This window comes from Pantherophis guttatus, chromosome 2 (genome assembly GCF_059756535.1).
Source record: "Pantherophis guttatus breed Tessera chromosome 2, ASM5975653v1, whole genome shotgun sequence".
Taxonomy (NCBI): Eukaryota; Metazoa; Chordata; class Lepidosauria; order Squamata; family Colubridae; genus Pantherophis; species Pantherophis guttatus.
Window position 1 is genome coordinate 266,534,821 of NC_142064.1, and position 16,035 is coordinate 266,550,855.

Consider the following 16,035-nt stretch of genomic DNA (forward strand, 5'->3'; position numbering starts at 1 on the left):
CAGATATGTCTGACACAGAGAACTAAGATTGACATGATAGCAGTATTTCAGTATTTGAAGGACTGACATATTAAGAGGCGGTCAACCTATTCTCCAAAGTGCCTGAGAGCAGTAAAAGAAGCAATAGAGGGAGATTTATCAAAACCAAATCCTTCCTAGAATTGAGACAGTCCCTGTCCATGAAACCAATAAATCAGTAGAACAGCTTGCCTCCACAACTTGTGGGTACTCCAACAATGGGATTTTTAAAGAGGAGACTGGACAGCTGTTTGTCCAGAATGGTATAGGGTCTCCTGCTTAGAGAGGTGGTCCCTTCCAACTCCTATTCCGTAATTCTGTTTGAACTTCATAAACTTTTAGGACTCGGCACGTAGCGAAACTTCACAAGCTAAGTAGTTTCACATTTCACTTGGCTCAGTTGCTGGGAGTCGAAAACGATTTGACAGCATGTAATCAGTGAAAACATCTTGCAGACGCCTAAGGCAGAGACAGGACAAGCCTGTTTTTCGACCTCCTAGGATGAGATGGCGGTCAGATAGGCAGCATCTGCAATTAGAAAGCCAACAACACGAGAGCGCCATCTGTTGGTGCTAAAAGGAACTGAAACCATCGAGTACTGTATTGCTAGACAGGATGGGAGGAGAGGAGAAATGCAGATGAACTTCCTCTTCCAGATCACTCATGGGAAGAAGGTGGTGTGCAGAGTATTATTTGTGCTCTTCCAAGGATCAAAGCATCAGCTGGAAGGTGAGTTAAGGACAGGTTAGAGGAAAGGCCGGAAGCAAGTTGGCCTGTTTGGTTTGGGTGCTGCCAACCGGTTGATGTTAATGATGGTCACAGCATCCATACAGATACAGATTAACAGAGTTTGAAGGGACCTTCTAGGTCATCTAGTCCAACTCCCTGCCCAAGAGGTGACCCTACACCATTTCTGACAAATGGCAGTCCAATCTCTTCTTGAAAATTTCAAGTGATGAAGCTCCCACAACTTCTGAAGGCAAGCTGTTCCATTGGTTGATTGTTCTCACTGTCAGAAAATTTCTCCTTATTTCTAGGTTGACTCTCTCCTTGATCAGTTTCCATCCATTATTCTTTGTCTGGCCTTCAAGTGCCTTGGAAAATAGCTTTATCCCCTCCTTCCTGTGACAGACCCTCAAATATTGGAACACTGCTATCCTGTCTCCCCTGGTCCTTCTCTTCACTAGACTAGCCATGGCCAGTTCCTGTAACTGTTCATCATATGTTTTAGCCTCCAGTCTCCTAATCATCTTGGTTGCTCTTCTCTGCATTCTTTCCACACACTGCTGGCTCATATTTAATTGGCTGTCCACTAAGACTCCAAGATCCCTCTCACTGTTACTGCTATTAAGCCTGGTTTCACCCGGTCTATATGTGTACTTTTGTTTTTTCTTGCCTAAGTGTAAGACTTTATTTTTCTACATTGAATTTAATTTTGTTTGATAGGGCTCAGTGTTCAAGTCTGTCAAGATCCATCTGGATCTTGAGCCTATCATCTAGGTTGTTAGCTATTCCTACCAGCTTAGTATCACTTGCAAATGTGGTAAATTTCCCTTCTATTCCCTCATCTAAGTTGCTTATGAAGATATTTATTTATTTATTTATTTTTGAATTTGTATACCGCCCTTCTCCCTGAGGACTCAGGGTGGTGAACAGCCAAATAAAAACATCAAATACAAATATTAAAACACAGTTAAAAAGTATATATAGATTTGGCCCCATTAATTAAAATGATAAACAAACAAAACAATTAAAAAAACCCTTAAAAAGAAATTAAGCCAGCCCGGCTTGTTGAAAAAAGAAAGTTTTAAGGGCACGGCGGAAGGCACTGAGGTCATGGATTCTCCATATCTCAGGGGGCAACTGATTCCAGAGGGTGGGTGCCCCCACAGAGAAGGCCCTCCCCCTGGGGGTCACCAGCCTGCATTGTTTGGCTGATGGCACCCCGAGGAGGCCCTTTCTGTGGGAGCGCACGGAGGTCGTCGGTGGCAGTAGGCGGTCTCGAAAATAGCTAGGCCCTATGCCATGGAGCGCTTTAAAGGTGATAACCAACACCTTGAAGCGCACCCGGAAGACCACCGGGAGCCAGTGCAGTTCACGCAGGAGCGGTGTTACATGGGAGCGCCACGCTGCTCCCGTCACTACTTGCGCTGCTGCGTTCTGGAGCCTCCGGGTGCTCTTCAAGGGGAGCCCCATGTAGAGAGCATTGCAGTAATCAAGGCGAGAGGTTACGAGGGCATGAGTGACTGTGCACAAGGAATCCCGATCAAGAAAGGGCCGCAACTGGCGGATCATGCGAACCTGATAAAAGGTCCCCCTGGTTACAGCCGTCAGATGTTCCTCCAAGGACAGCTGCGTATCCAGGAGGACTCCCAGATTGCGAGCCCTCTCTGTGGGGGCCAAAGACTCACCCCCAATGGTCAGTGATGGAGTCAACTGACCATATCGGGATGCTGGGAACCACAGCTACTCAGTCTTGGAAGGGTTGAGCTTGAGCCTGTTCCTCCCATATTGAAAAGTATTGGGCCTAAGACGGAACCTTGTGGGACCCCACTGCTTTTTCTTGCGCTTCAGTGGCGCAGTGGTTAGAGTGCAGTACTGCAGGCTTCTACTGACTGCAGACTGACTGCAATTTGGTAGTTCAAATCCCATCAGGCTCAAGGTTGACTCAGCCTTCCATCCTTTCGAGGTGGGTAAAATTACGACCCAAATTGTTGGGGGCAAATGCTGACTCTGTAAATCGCTTAGAGAGGGCTGTAAAGCACTGTAAAGTGGTATATAAGTATAAGTACTATTGCTATTTCTAGCTTACCAAAAAGTAGGTTGTGGTCTACTTTGTTGAATGCCTTGCTGAAGTCTAAGTATATTATGTATTAATGTCCACAGTATTTTGCTAGTCTACTAATTTAATCACTATGTTGGAGAATGAAATAAGATTGGATTGGCATGATCTGTTTTTAACAAACCCATGCTGACTTCTAGTTATTACTTTACTCGTTTCTAGATGTTGGCAGATCTGATTTTTATTATCTTTTCCAGTATCTTCCCAGGTATTGATGTTAGGTTGATTTATCTGTAGTTTCCTGGGTTCCCCCGCCCCCCCCTTTTTTTAAGATGGGAACCACATCATCTCTTTTCCAGTCCTCTGATAGTTCCCCAGAGTTCCAGGATTTTTGGAAGATGTGGTACAGTGGTTCTGAGATTACATCTGCCAGCTCCTTTAGAACTCTGGGATGTGATCCATCAGGTCCCGGTGATTTGTATTCAAGATCAGACAAGTGTTCTTTTACACACAAACACACACACACACACACACACACACACACCTTTTGTTTTTTTCTTATTTTAACTTTTATTTCTAGTCTGCCTTTTACAGATATGTTTTTGGTAGGTTGGACTATAGTTTCTTTTTGTGTGAAGACCGATGCAAAGAATGAGTTAAGCAGCTCTGCTTTCTCTCTGCTGCCTGTTATTTCCTTGCCATCTTCTCTCTTTTGTGGACTATTTCCTTGATTTTTTTTCTTGTTATTTATGTTGGAAGAAACTTTTTTATTATCTTTGACTTTTCTTGCAAGTCTTTGTTCATTCTGAGCCTTTGCTTTCCTGACTTTGTCTTTGCAGATTCTGGCTCTTTGCTGATATTCTGCCTTAGTTATATGTCCTTTCCATTTTTTATACTTGTCCTTTTTGTCTTTCTATTTGTCAGAGAGATCTTTGTGCAGCCATGCTGGTTTCTTGGGATTTATTGTTTTCTTTTTCAGTGGTATTGTGCTGGACTGGGCTTTTATTATCATATTTTTCAGTTTTCCAAGCTTCTTCAGTTGTTTTAGCCTTTATGATTTTCATCCATCTTTCACAAATTCTCTCTGAGTTTGTTAAAATCAGTTCTTATAAAATCTAAGACTCTGTTATTTATTTATTTATTTGTTTGTTTGTTTGTTTATTGGAATTTGTCAAACAAAAATGAGAACAATAAGAAGAGAATAAAAATACAATGACAGGTTCGATAGGCACGTTATTGCACTTATGCATGCCCCCTCTACTGACCACTTAAGTATGAAGTAAGGTCCACAGAAGTCAATTTGTGACTGAAACTGTGAAAATTTGTAGCTGAGGTAGGGCAGTAATGGCTAACCTTTTTGCCATTGTGTGCCAGGACAGGGGGCAGGGGGGGTCACATGCGTGCATGCCCACACCCATAATTCCATGCGCCCTGCCCCCACGCATGCATGAGTGACCCCCCCTGCTCCCCCTGCTCCTGGCACGCGATGGCCCAGTAGGCCCGTTTTTCTTTCTCACCTGGCTCCGGGGCCTCTCTAGGAGTCTAGGGAGGGCAAAAACGGCCTTCCCCACCCTGCCAGAGGTCCTCTGGAGGCAGGAAATGGCCCGTTTAACAACTTCCGGTGGGACCAGAAGGCCCGTTTTTTTCTGTCCCCAACCTCCAGGGCCTCTCTAGGAGTCTGGGGAGGGTGAAAATAGCTTTCCCCACCCCTCCAGGCGCTCCGGAGGCAGGAAACAGCTTGTTTCCCTACTTCTGGTAGGCCCAGAAGACCTTAAAATCAGCATGCGCGCACCGGAGCTGAGCTCACGTACCCACTGATATGGCTATGTGTGCCACCTGTGGCACGCATGCCATAGGTTCGCCATCATGGAGGTAGGGCATTCCAGACTTTAGCAATTCTATTACAGATATCATATTTTTTACAGTCAAGTTTAGAACGATTTACATTGAATTTAAAGCAGTTGTTCGCGGGCATATTATTGTGATTAAAACAGAACAAGTTATTTACAGGTAAAACATTACTATGTATAATTTTGTATGCAATATCTAGGTCTGACTACAAGCGACACAGTTCTAAGTTATCCAAACCGAGAATTTCGAGCCTAGTAGCATAAGGAATTCTATTGTGTACAGAAGAGTCCACACTTTTCTCATGAAGTACTTAATTGTATTGATGTCAGATATATGGTGGGGATTCCAAACAGTTGAACAATACTCTAAATTGGTCTAGCGTACATTTTATAAGCTCTAATTAGCAATATCATGTTTCCAGAAAAAAAGCTTTGCAAAATTAAGTTTACAATTCTCATTGCTTTTTTTAGCAATGCTATTACAGTGAGCTTTGGAGCATAAATTGTCAGAGATAAGTACACCTAGGTCCTTTAAAAAGTGAGGGTCATCTGCTAGATCAACGCCATCTAGTTTATACTTGACATTCTGATTATGTTTACCAATATGTAAGACAGAGCATTTATTAATTGAAATTTGAAGTTGCCAAACAGATGACCATTCAGACACATAGTCAAGATCACTTGCAAAACAACAGAATTATCTGTAGAATAATTTTACATCATCAGCAAAAAGAACACAATTGCTTTTCAGTTGATCACATAAATCGTTGATATAGAGCAAAAAAAGTGTGGGACCTAAAACACTGCCTTGCGGAACAGCACTGTTAAATGATGCAGGATTAGACAGCGAGTTCCCTATTTTGACTTTCTGCAGTCTATTTACACAGGAAAGCAGCAATCCACTTGTGCAGAGGTCCAGAAATGCCGTAAGCGTTTAATTTCAACAGCAATTTATCATGTACTACTGTATCAAAAGTCTTACAAAAATCTACGTAAATTTCATCAACAGTATCATTATGTTCTATTGCTTGTGTTTTTGTTATGTTGAATTCTAGTATGACATGGTCACTCTCAACCAAGATTCCTGCAGTTTCAACTCCCTCTATCACTTCTTCTCTGTAAGTATTAAGTCCAGTATGGCTGTCCCTCTAGTTCCCCCCTCTACCTTTTGGACAACAAAGTTGTCAGCTAGGTTGGTTAGGAACCTATTTGATTTTTCACTTGGTGCAGAATTAATTTTCCAATTGATATCGGGATAATTGAAATCCCCCGTTACTATTATAGTGTGTTTCCTACATATTTCTTAGTTGGTTGGCAAAGAGGACATCTATTTTTTCTGCTTGGTTGGGTGGCCTGTAGTATACACCTATGGTAGTGTCATTCTTTTTTTCTTTTATATTGACCCATATGCATTCTAGGAGGTTTTCGTTTTGGTTTCGTGCATTTCTGTAGCAATATAGTGGTCCTTTACATACAGTGCAACTCCACCTCTTCTTTTATGGGGACTGGGGTTTTTTGAACAGTTTGTATCCTTCTATCAGTATCTTCCAGTCATGGGTTTCATCCCACCAAGTTTCTGTAATTCCAACTACCTTCATATCTACCTTCATGTATTAATAGTTCAAGTTCACCCTGTTTGTTCCCCAAACTTTGTGCATTTGTATATAGGCACTTGAGGTCTTTACGTCTGTCTGTGGGTATGCTTCCTATGTTGCCTATTTGGTTTTTGAGTTTGTCTTCCTTTCCATCACTCCTTACCTCATTATTTGACTTGCTTTCTAGGGGTTTCTGCTTGGAATTAGGTCCTGGAAATCCTAAAGATTGGTCATCCTCCCTGATAAATTGAGTCAGTCGTTTTCCAAAAATATTCTTCCCAGTCTTTGTGAAGTGCAGCCCATCCCTTGCCAAAAGCCCATCATGGAGGTAGTGCAGACCATGATCCAGGAATCCAAAGGTTTTTTGGCATCACCAACCCTTTAGCCAGTGGTTCACTTCTAGAATCCTTTGTTATCTTACCAGGTGTTGACCTTTCGTTGGTAGTACAGATGAGAAAAACTACTTGTGCATCTAACTCCTTAACTTTCTTGCCTAGATGCTCGTAATCTCTCAATATTGTTTTCAAGTTCTTTTTTGTTTCATTCATCCCTACATGTAGCAGTAGAAAAGAGTAGTAATCTGTGAGCTTTATCTCCACTTTGGTCTCATCTGTCTAAAGGACAGTGTTCCAGAGGTCTTGTGATTTGTTCAGATGCAACTTTGCAAATGCAAGCGCTGCTGCCATCAAATCAGGCTTTCTCCTGGCAACCCTACCAAACAAACCATACTTGTTCAGTCTTTTTCTAATTGTACTGTCGTGAACTTGTAACACTTAACATGCTAAATGAGGCCTGTAGAGCCTGAGATGTAATGCTTGGATTTTTTGTAATTTCTCTGAGCATTGCATTGTCTGAACTTGGGGTTAATTTGCTGGGACCTCCACTCCTGGGAAGATTGGCAATTGGCATTGAATGTTTTCCACATTCACTTGTGAATGTAGAATGTAGAATGATGGTCTTTAAATTGTTTGGAAATAGACTTACAACTCTTCCCAGATTGATGGGCAGCAACAATCGCTTCTCTAAAATACCAACTGATATCTTTACTCTTTAGCATTTAATTCACACTTCAATGCTGGAGACCAGGAAACTCCTACAACTTCGGCTTTTATAGATATAGTCACATTTGCTGATGATAATTGATCAAGGGCATTTGATCAAAGCACTGGCTGCTACTTTGCCTCTTCATACCTATAGAAGAAGTAAGAGTGTTTTTAGTTTTTCACGTCTCTGTTTTGGCTTTGTTTTTGTAAAAAAACCGATGACATGGGGATAATGTGTCATCTGTTTTTGTTCATCTGACATTATAGTTATCCATTTTTAAGAACTGCTAAGGACTGGATGATTTTTATTATGTCATGATATGTAAAATCATAGAACACAAAAAGGGTGTACTTTCTTTTTCACATAACTGTATTTGATGATAACCTTTTGCAGGGCTGAGAATTTATGACTGACCTAAGTCAACAAGTGAATTTCATGAGTGAATGGATATTTGAACTTGGATCTTGGTAGTCAAATGTCACAATCAATATAAGAAATTGTTTTACCATTGTGGAATGTTTGCTTTTTCATTGTAATGTATACTTTTTTCACATCATCTGCAACCCTTCTAAAGCCAATAAAAGCTGCATTTTCTTTTGAATCTTACAGACAAAGATGATGCCTAAAAGATCACACTGGACAACTGAGAATAACAAGCAACATTGAAAAGCAAAGCAAATTGAATAAAGATATTCTCCATTTTCTTCAAGAAAAACCACACAATACTTCTCCTTCCCCAGCAGGTGAAAGATAAAGGAAAGAAAATTAAGAACATATTTCAAGCTGGAAAATGTAGAGTATGCGGAACTCAACGATACATTATACATAAAGGTCAGGGGAGATTATTTTTCCATTTCAGCAAAAGGGGGAAATATCTGGAAGTCAGTGGGAAGGAAAGCTGAATTGGTTACATAGGGCAGATAATAATGCAGGACTTGCCCTGGAAGAAAGAAAAGGGCTTAAATCAAAGCACCCCTAAACAAGGCATCACACATATTTTCGACCTTCTAAAGAATATCAGTGGTGGAAAAGCTCCATAAATGTGCCTATTGTGAGAAAAGCAAATTTCTAATCACAAGTGATTATACAGGGGAGAATCCACTCTGGAGAAAAGCAGATACAAATTATCTGAATGTGATAAAAGCCCAGGTCAAAACAGCTCCTTTTTGGTTTTGTTCATCCACATAGGAGAGATGCCCTACAAGTGCTCCCAATGTGGTAAATGCTTTAGCGAAAATGGCAACTTGCTGATCCACCAGAAGATCCACATGGGAGAGAAGCCGTATGACTGTCCTGATTGTGGGAAATGTTTCATTGGAAATTCCCACCTTGTGAGACACCTGAGGACTCATACAGGAGAGAAACCCTTTGAATGTCCTGATTGCGGGAAAAGTTTCAGTCACAATTCCAATCTCATAAGACACCAGAGAACTCACACAGGAGAGAAACCCTTTGAATGTCCTGATTGTGGGAAAAGTTTCAGTCAGAATTCCTGCCTGGTGAATCATCAGAGGACTCACACAGGAGAGAAACCCTTTGAATGTCCTCTTTGTGGGAAAAGTTTCAGTCAGAATTCCTGCCTGGTGAATCATCAGAGGACTCACACAGGAGAGAAACCCTTTGAATGTCCTGACTGTGGGAAAAGTTTCAGTCAGAATTCTGACTTGGTGATCCATCAGAGGACTCACACAGGAGAGAAACCCTTTGAATGTCCTGATTGTGGGAAAAGTTTCAGTCGGTACTTCAGCCTGCTGATACATCAGAGGACTCACACAGAAGAGAAACCCTTTGAATGTCCTGTATGTGGGAAAAGTTTCAGTCAGAATTCCAATCTGGTGAAACACCAGAGAACTCACACAGGAGAGAAACCTTTTAAATGTCCTGATTGTGTGAAAAGTTTCAGTCAGAATTACAACCTAATGAAACATCAGAGAACTCATACAGGAGAGAAACCCTTTGAATGTTCTGATTGTGGGAAAAGTTTCAGTCAGAATGATAGCCTGGTGAAACATCAGAGAATTCACACAGGGGAGAAACCCTTTGCATGTGTTGAGTGTGGGAAAAGTTTCAGTCACAATTCCAACCTGGTAAGACATCAGAGAACTCATACAGGAGAGAAACCCTTTGCATGTGTTGATTGTGGGAAAAGTTTCAGTCAGAATTCCAACTTTATAAGACATCAGAGAACTCACACAGGATAGAAACCCTTGGAATGTCCTAAATGTGGGAATATTTTAGTCAGAATTCCCACCTGATGAAACACCTGAGGACTCACACAGGAGAGAAACCATATGTGGGCCCAGAGTGTGGGGAAAGTTTCATTAAAAATTTCTACCTCATGAGACACCGGATGACTCACAAAGGAGAGAAATCCTTCAAATGTCCTGACTGTGGACTATCTTCATGTATAAATTGTCCCTTATTTCCTACAAGGAAGTCCACATGAGGGAAACATTGATGAGTTTAGAGTAGGCTTGGATTTCATTTCTCATGTCTCATTAGGAATGTAGGTGAGAAATTGACTTGTTTTAATTCTGGCCTCATTCTTTTTACTGAAACATGTCTCAGAATTAGACTTGTAGGTGAATAGAAAAGGGAAATGGAAAAGGGCTAACCACCGGTTTCTGGTTAGCAGCAGCAGTTTTTGGATATTTCATTTTTGCAAAAGTAATGGAATTCCTCAAAAAGGCTTTTGAGTGGTGTTTTTTGTATATTGCTTATGGAATTTCCACAGATGGACTTTCCATCTTCTATCTTGGTGTCCTCCAGATTTTGAGCCCCAGAATTCCGCAGCCACCATACAAGTAGTCCTCTAGATACAATTGTAATGGGACCTGCCAGTTATGGTTGCATGTTGTAATGGTTGTTAAACGAGATTGCCTTACTTGGAAATGGTGTCTGCCTCCAGGACATCTCCAAATGGGCAGGGCATGTATCCTTGTGCCACATGAGAAATAGACAAGTACCACTTCTGCAACTGCCAAAAAAGCAGGCTGTATCAACAGAGGCATACAGTCTAGATAAGAAGAAGTTATGGAGTTGCTTTACACTATCCTGGTGACAGCACACCTAGAATAGTGCATCCAATTCTGGTCACCACGACAGTACCAGCCTCATGATTCTATGATTCTATGAATTTAGAGGCAGTTTAGAAAATAGGTACATAGTAGCCCTATAAAAGTGCTATGTGGTAAAAGAACTTTTTTTTAAAAAGGTTATTTTCTTCAGAAAATTAATATACAGTACAAACTCCAAAAAAAGAAATATTTTTTTCAAAAGCAAAACAAGGATAGACAAAACATTAAAAAAGAAAAAGTGTGCATTAAAAAAGACAAAAACAGATTTACTTATATTATCCCCCACACTTGAATATTCATAAATATATTGGAGCAATATTAGTTTCCTCCTCTTGTGAAGTAGCCCAAAATTTATGAAATTCTTCTTCTATTTACAACCAATTCGACATTCATCTATACACGTTATGTAAAGGCAATGTAATTAACAGATGAACCGACAACAAAGTTAAACATCAAAGCACTTTGTTAACAATCTACTATTCCGTTTAATTTGTATAAAGTTTAGAATGGCTTTTTATTTACCATAAATCACCAGAATCATTGTCTCTGATTTGTCCAGGATGATATATCTTTGTTTTATTCTTATTAATAAAACTTTTTCTTAAAATTTAAGTTAAGAACAATAAGACAACAGTTGTGTCTTATTTCCCCAAATCATAAAACCTCTTGGTCGATCCATTTAACATGTTTACTGTTAAGGATATTGTTATGTTAACCAACCAGCAGAGCGTATAGCACAGGAAAACGGTGCTGAGAGCAATAAATAAGATACATACAAACTGTTTTATCAAAGTTTTTATTTACTTTACTTTATAGTAAAAAACAATTGCATAGTCTTTAGTCAATCCAAGTCTTTAGCCAGTTAAATCAGTCCAGTGATACAAAAATCTTCTTACCATACAAAACAGCAGTAGGTAATAATAGCAAGTTCACGCTGGTAACAAACCACGATGGTAGCATATCCATCCACGATGATAGTCCGGGGGCAGCTCATTCCATAGGGCAGGAGCCCCCACAGAAAAGGCTCTCCTCCTGGGGGTCGCCAGCCGACATTGTTTGGCCGACGGCACCCTGAGGAGGCCCTCTCTGTGAGAGTGTATCGGACGTTGGGAGGCATGCGGTGTCAGAAGGCGGTCCTGTAAGTATCCCGGTCCAAACTATGGAGTGCTTTGAAGATAGTGACTAGCACCTTGAAACGCACCCAGAAGACCACTGGGAGCCAGTGCAGCTCGCGCAAGAGAGGTGTCACATGGGAGTGACGGGTCGCCCCCATAACCACTTGCGTGGCCGCGTTCTGGACCAGTTGGAACCTCCGGGTGCTCCTCAAGGTGAGCCCCATGTAGAGAGCGTTACAGTAATCCAGACGAGAAGTGACAAGGGCATGAGTGACCGTGTGTAAGGCGTCCTGATCCAGAAAGGGGCGCAACTGGGAAATCAGGCGAACCTGATAAAAAGCCCGCCTGGCCATGGCCATCATATGATCGTCTAAGGACAGCCGCATATCCAGGAGGACGCCAAAGTTGCGAACCCTCTCTGAGAGGGGTAAGGTCCCATCCCCAATAGCCAGCGATGGAACCAGCTGGCTATATCGGGGCGCCGAAAACCACAGCCACTCAGTCTTGGAGGGGTTGAGTCTGAGCCTGTTCCTCCCCATCCAGATCCACATGGCCTCCAGGCATCGGGACATCACGTCAAGGGCATCATTGGGGTGGTCCGGGGTAGAAATGTACAACTGCGTGTCATCGGCATACAGTTGACACTTCACCCCAAAACCATGGATGATCTCACCCAGCGGCTTCACATAAATGTTGAACAGGAGGGGTGAGAGGACTGACCCTTGCGGCACCCCACAGGTAAGGTGCCTTGAGGTCGACCTCTGCCCCCCGTCAACACAGACTGCGTATGGTCGGAGAGAAAGGAGGAGAACCACCGCAGCACGGTGCCTCCCACTCCCAATCCCCCCAACCGACACAGCATGATACCATGATCAATGGTATCAAAAGCCGCTGAGAGGTCTAGGAGGACCAGGACTGAGGAGCATCCCCCGTCCCAAGCCCTCCAGAGATCATCAACCAATGCGATCAATGCTGTTTCCGTGCTGTAACCCGCCCTGAAGCCCGACTGGCATGGATCTAGATAGACAGCTTCATCCAGGTATTGAGGAAGCTGTTGTGCCACCACACTCTCAACAACCTTTGCCGCGAAGCGGAGGTTGGAGACCAGATGGTAATTAGCTAATATAGCCAGGTCCATTAGCTAATTTAGCCCCACAAGCAAAACATCGTTTTACAAAATAGGCAGTTGAATACATTTTTTCTTCTTTTGGTTGTTGCCCTCTCAACTGATCCCTTTCTTGTCTTCTTCTGGATTCTTCCAATAACCTATCGGTTATGCCAGCCAATGTGAGTTCATCTCTGGTCAGCGAAGAAACATAGTCGTCATAACTATCGTCCAAAGAAGAAAGAATTATTTAAACTTGTTATAGTTCCGAGAAAACAAGTTCCTTTTCATGCAGCTCCTGGAAAATTCTGGTCATGGATTCCAAATGAGCCATCATATCTCCTCCTTTAAGAAGATGTTGTTTAAACAATTTCCGTGTGAGATAAATATGAGCACCCACAGTGTCATGAACATATAGTTTCTTCAACTTGGTCCAACACCTAGCAGCAGACTTTTCGCCACGAATATGAACAAGTTGCTGGTCACTCAGTGTTAGTCCAATAATACAAAGAGCTCGTTCATTGTCTCTGTTAAACTTGGCTAATTTCTTCGTATCTTCCTCATCAGCAGGGATGCTGTAAAATGCTGTTACATCCGGTGGATTATTTACTATGTCCCACAGTCCTTCTCTACACAAAAATAGATTACATTTTGTAGACCAGGATACATCGTTTGTTCCATCCAGCTGGGTTATCATGGAAATATTGGATACTTGTTCTTGTGCCATCTTCACTTGGATTATATATCATCAACACAGTTTTCTGTATTAGTCACATTAACTTTCAGTTTAGCTCTGAACAATTCTAATTAGTTCTGGTTGGCTCTGGGCCCATAAGCAATGTTAAGGATATTGTTGTGTTAACCAACCAGCAGAGCGTAGAGCACAGGAAAACGGTGCTGAGAGCAATGAATATGATACATACAAACTTTATCAAAGTTTTTACTTTACTTTGTGGTAAAAAACAATTGCATAGTCTTTAGTCAATCCAAGTCTTTAGCCAGTTAAATCAGTCCAGTGATACAAAAATCTTCTTACCATACAAAACAGCAGTAGGTAATAATAGCAAGTTCATGCTGGTAACAAACCACGATGGTAGCATCCATGATGATAGCATCTCCACACACCATGGTAGCATAACATCAATGACTACATTTCAGCTCCCTTCTTAAATACAGTTACAACAGAGCTTATCCAATTAGGATATAATGACTCAGCATTACAATGACTCAGCATTACAATGACTCAGCAGTACTACTTAAAGTCATATAATACATATTCATGTTAAAGTCATAGAACGCATATATTGTCCATATATTGCCTGGACAACCTGTTAAGCATACACCATATCCTAACATTTACAACAAGATAGTCAAGAACAGAGGGACATTGTGAGTTAAATCCAAATAGCATAAAGAGCACACGGAAGAAAAAAAGCGGGAAAAATGGGAAACTTCCCCTTTGCATGTACAGCAACCAATTATAGCCTAGATTGCCTCATGTAGGAGGTTTTAATGGTTTTGTCATGAGGTCAGCTAAATTATTTTCTGGTGGACAATAAATTATGTCTATTTCATTTTCTTTCACTGCTGCTCTGACATTACATTATGTCAACAGTTTTTCTTCTGGTTTGTACTCCCACCTGTTGCCATTTGTATATATTTTGTGTTATCTTCAAATACTGGTATAGCTCCTTTCACTTCAATATCCAAATCCTTTACTAATTATATAAGAGCCTGGTAGCTCAGCAGACTAATAGCCTGTTATTAACATTCAGCTGACTGCAATTACTGCAAGTTCAAATCTCCCCAGGCTCAAGGTTGACTCAGCCTTCCATCCTTTCTAAGGTAGGTTAAATGAGGACCCAGTTTGTGGGGGCAATAAGCTGACTTTGTATAAATATACAAAAGTATGAAGGCTATTGCTTAATGCATTGTAAGCCACCCTGAGTCTCCGGAGAAGGGTGACATATAAATCAAATTAAAAAAAAACAAAAGTATATATACCATGTCATCTCTGAAGACAATTTTGATAATGCTATGAATTGTGCTGCAGATGTGGAAATGGCAACTGAAGTCTGTTTTTTACATTTCCAACTAGCTAGCGTGTTTGCTAACATTATAACAAATCCTGACATTGACTTTGTGTCTTGTACATCATCAGCCCCAATACTGTCTACAAAGCATTTCAATTCCAATTCACTTGATGTTTGTAAATGCAATCCTAAATCCATGGTCTAGTCCAGTGGTTCCCAAAGTGGGCGGTACCGCCCCCTGGGGGGCGGTGGGATGATTTAGCGGGCGCTAAGAGGCAAGGAGGGTGGCAGAGAAGTGCTGCAGGTGGGCTCGAGCGGCGTCAGCCATTCCTCCTCCGGGTTCGCAACCAGCAGCTCAGATCAGACTAGCTGGCCAGTTCGCATGCGTGGACTAGAAACTGAAAGTTTGTTTCTCAGGTGTGTGCATGCCCACTGAGCAGCTCCTCTTACCACACCTGTGAGGTTGAACTGTTGGATGCTTTCTTATTGCTCTCTTTGCTTGCTATCGGTCCCTGAATGCCCAAACCACCCGGCCCAAGTCCAGGTCCTCCGCTCCTCACCCGCTTGACTGCCTTCCTAATTTTTGGTAAGTTGCAGGTGGGCTGCTGCGGTGGGGGGGAGGGCCTGGGGGGCGGCATGCCTGGTTGTCTGCTGCCGCTGGTGCCATGCCGTGCCGCCTAGGAAGGAGGAGGTTTGCGAGGGACGGGGGGCCTGGGCAGGCTGGCAGGCCTGGCTGGCTGGCGCCGGTGTCATGCTGCCCAGGATCAAGGTAGGCTGCCGCAGTGGGGTCGGGCAGGCCTGGCTGGCTGGACGCATACTAGCCATCCCGGGAAGGCCTTGGTGACATTGGGGTCAGCGGCAAAGCTCCCGATTTCGCCGAATGGCTCTTTCTTACCATAGTAAGGGGACAGGCTGTGGTGCAAAACGTCAGCAACTGTTGCACTGCCACCTGCATCGCATTCTTGGAGCTGGTTTGGAAAGGGAAAAAACGCAGCTGAATTAGGTGGGACACGCCCCACCCAGATCCCTCCAAATGGATCTTCCTACGGTAGCCTCCTCGCTGAAAAGTGCTTCCCACTTCTCCTTTAACTGCATTCTGTTACCGGCTCTGCACCCAGGTAGCGGCGTCTTGTTGGTCTTGGGGGATGCAATAGCATGTAGGTAAAGAAGCAGGAAGCGCTTTTCACGCCCCCAGCTCATTCGTTGCAAGAAAGAGCAGGCGCTCGGAAGAGCAGGCTCCGTTTGGGTGGACAATCACTTTTTGGTCGCGTAGTTCAGCGGGGGAGGCTACCGAAGGGAGACACGTTTGGAGGGATCAGGGTGGGGCATGTCCTGCCTAATTCAGCTGCGTTTTCTCCCTTTCCAAACCAACTCCAAGCAAGTTGTGCAGGTGGCGGCGCAAGAGCTGTTGAAGTT

At 42.6% G+C, this 16,035-nt stretch overlaps 1 protein-coding gene across 2 annotated transcripts; it reads left to right on the forward strand.

Moving 5' to 3' along the window:
* The first annotated feature begins 642 nt into the window (after window positions 1–642).
* Window positions 643–11,145, forward strand: LOC117673530 (uncharacterized). Of its 2 annotated transcripts, XM_087884430.1 has the most exons (3): window positions 667–747; window positions 5,706–5,768; window positions 7,899–11,145. In XM_087884430.1, the coding sequence occupies exon 3, from the start codon at window positions 8,483–8,485 to the stop codon at window positions 9,488–9,490; it is 1,008 nt and encodes a 335-aa protein (XP_087740556.1). In that variant the 5' UTR covers window positions 667–747; window positions 5,706–5,768; window positions 7,899–8,482; the 3' UTR covers window positions 9,491–11,145. The 2 variants fall into 2 exon arrangements, with proteins under 2 accessions (XP_060547340.2, XP_087740556.1); XM_060691357.2 differs by lacking the exon at window positions 5,706–5,768 and having other exon boundaries at window positions 643–747.
* Window positions 11,146–16,035: the final 4,890 nt, after the last annotated feature.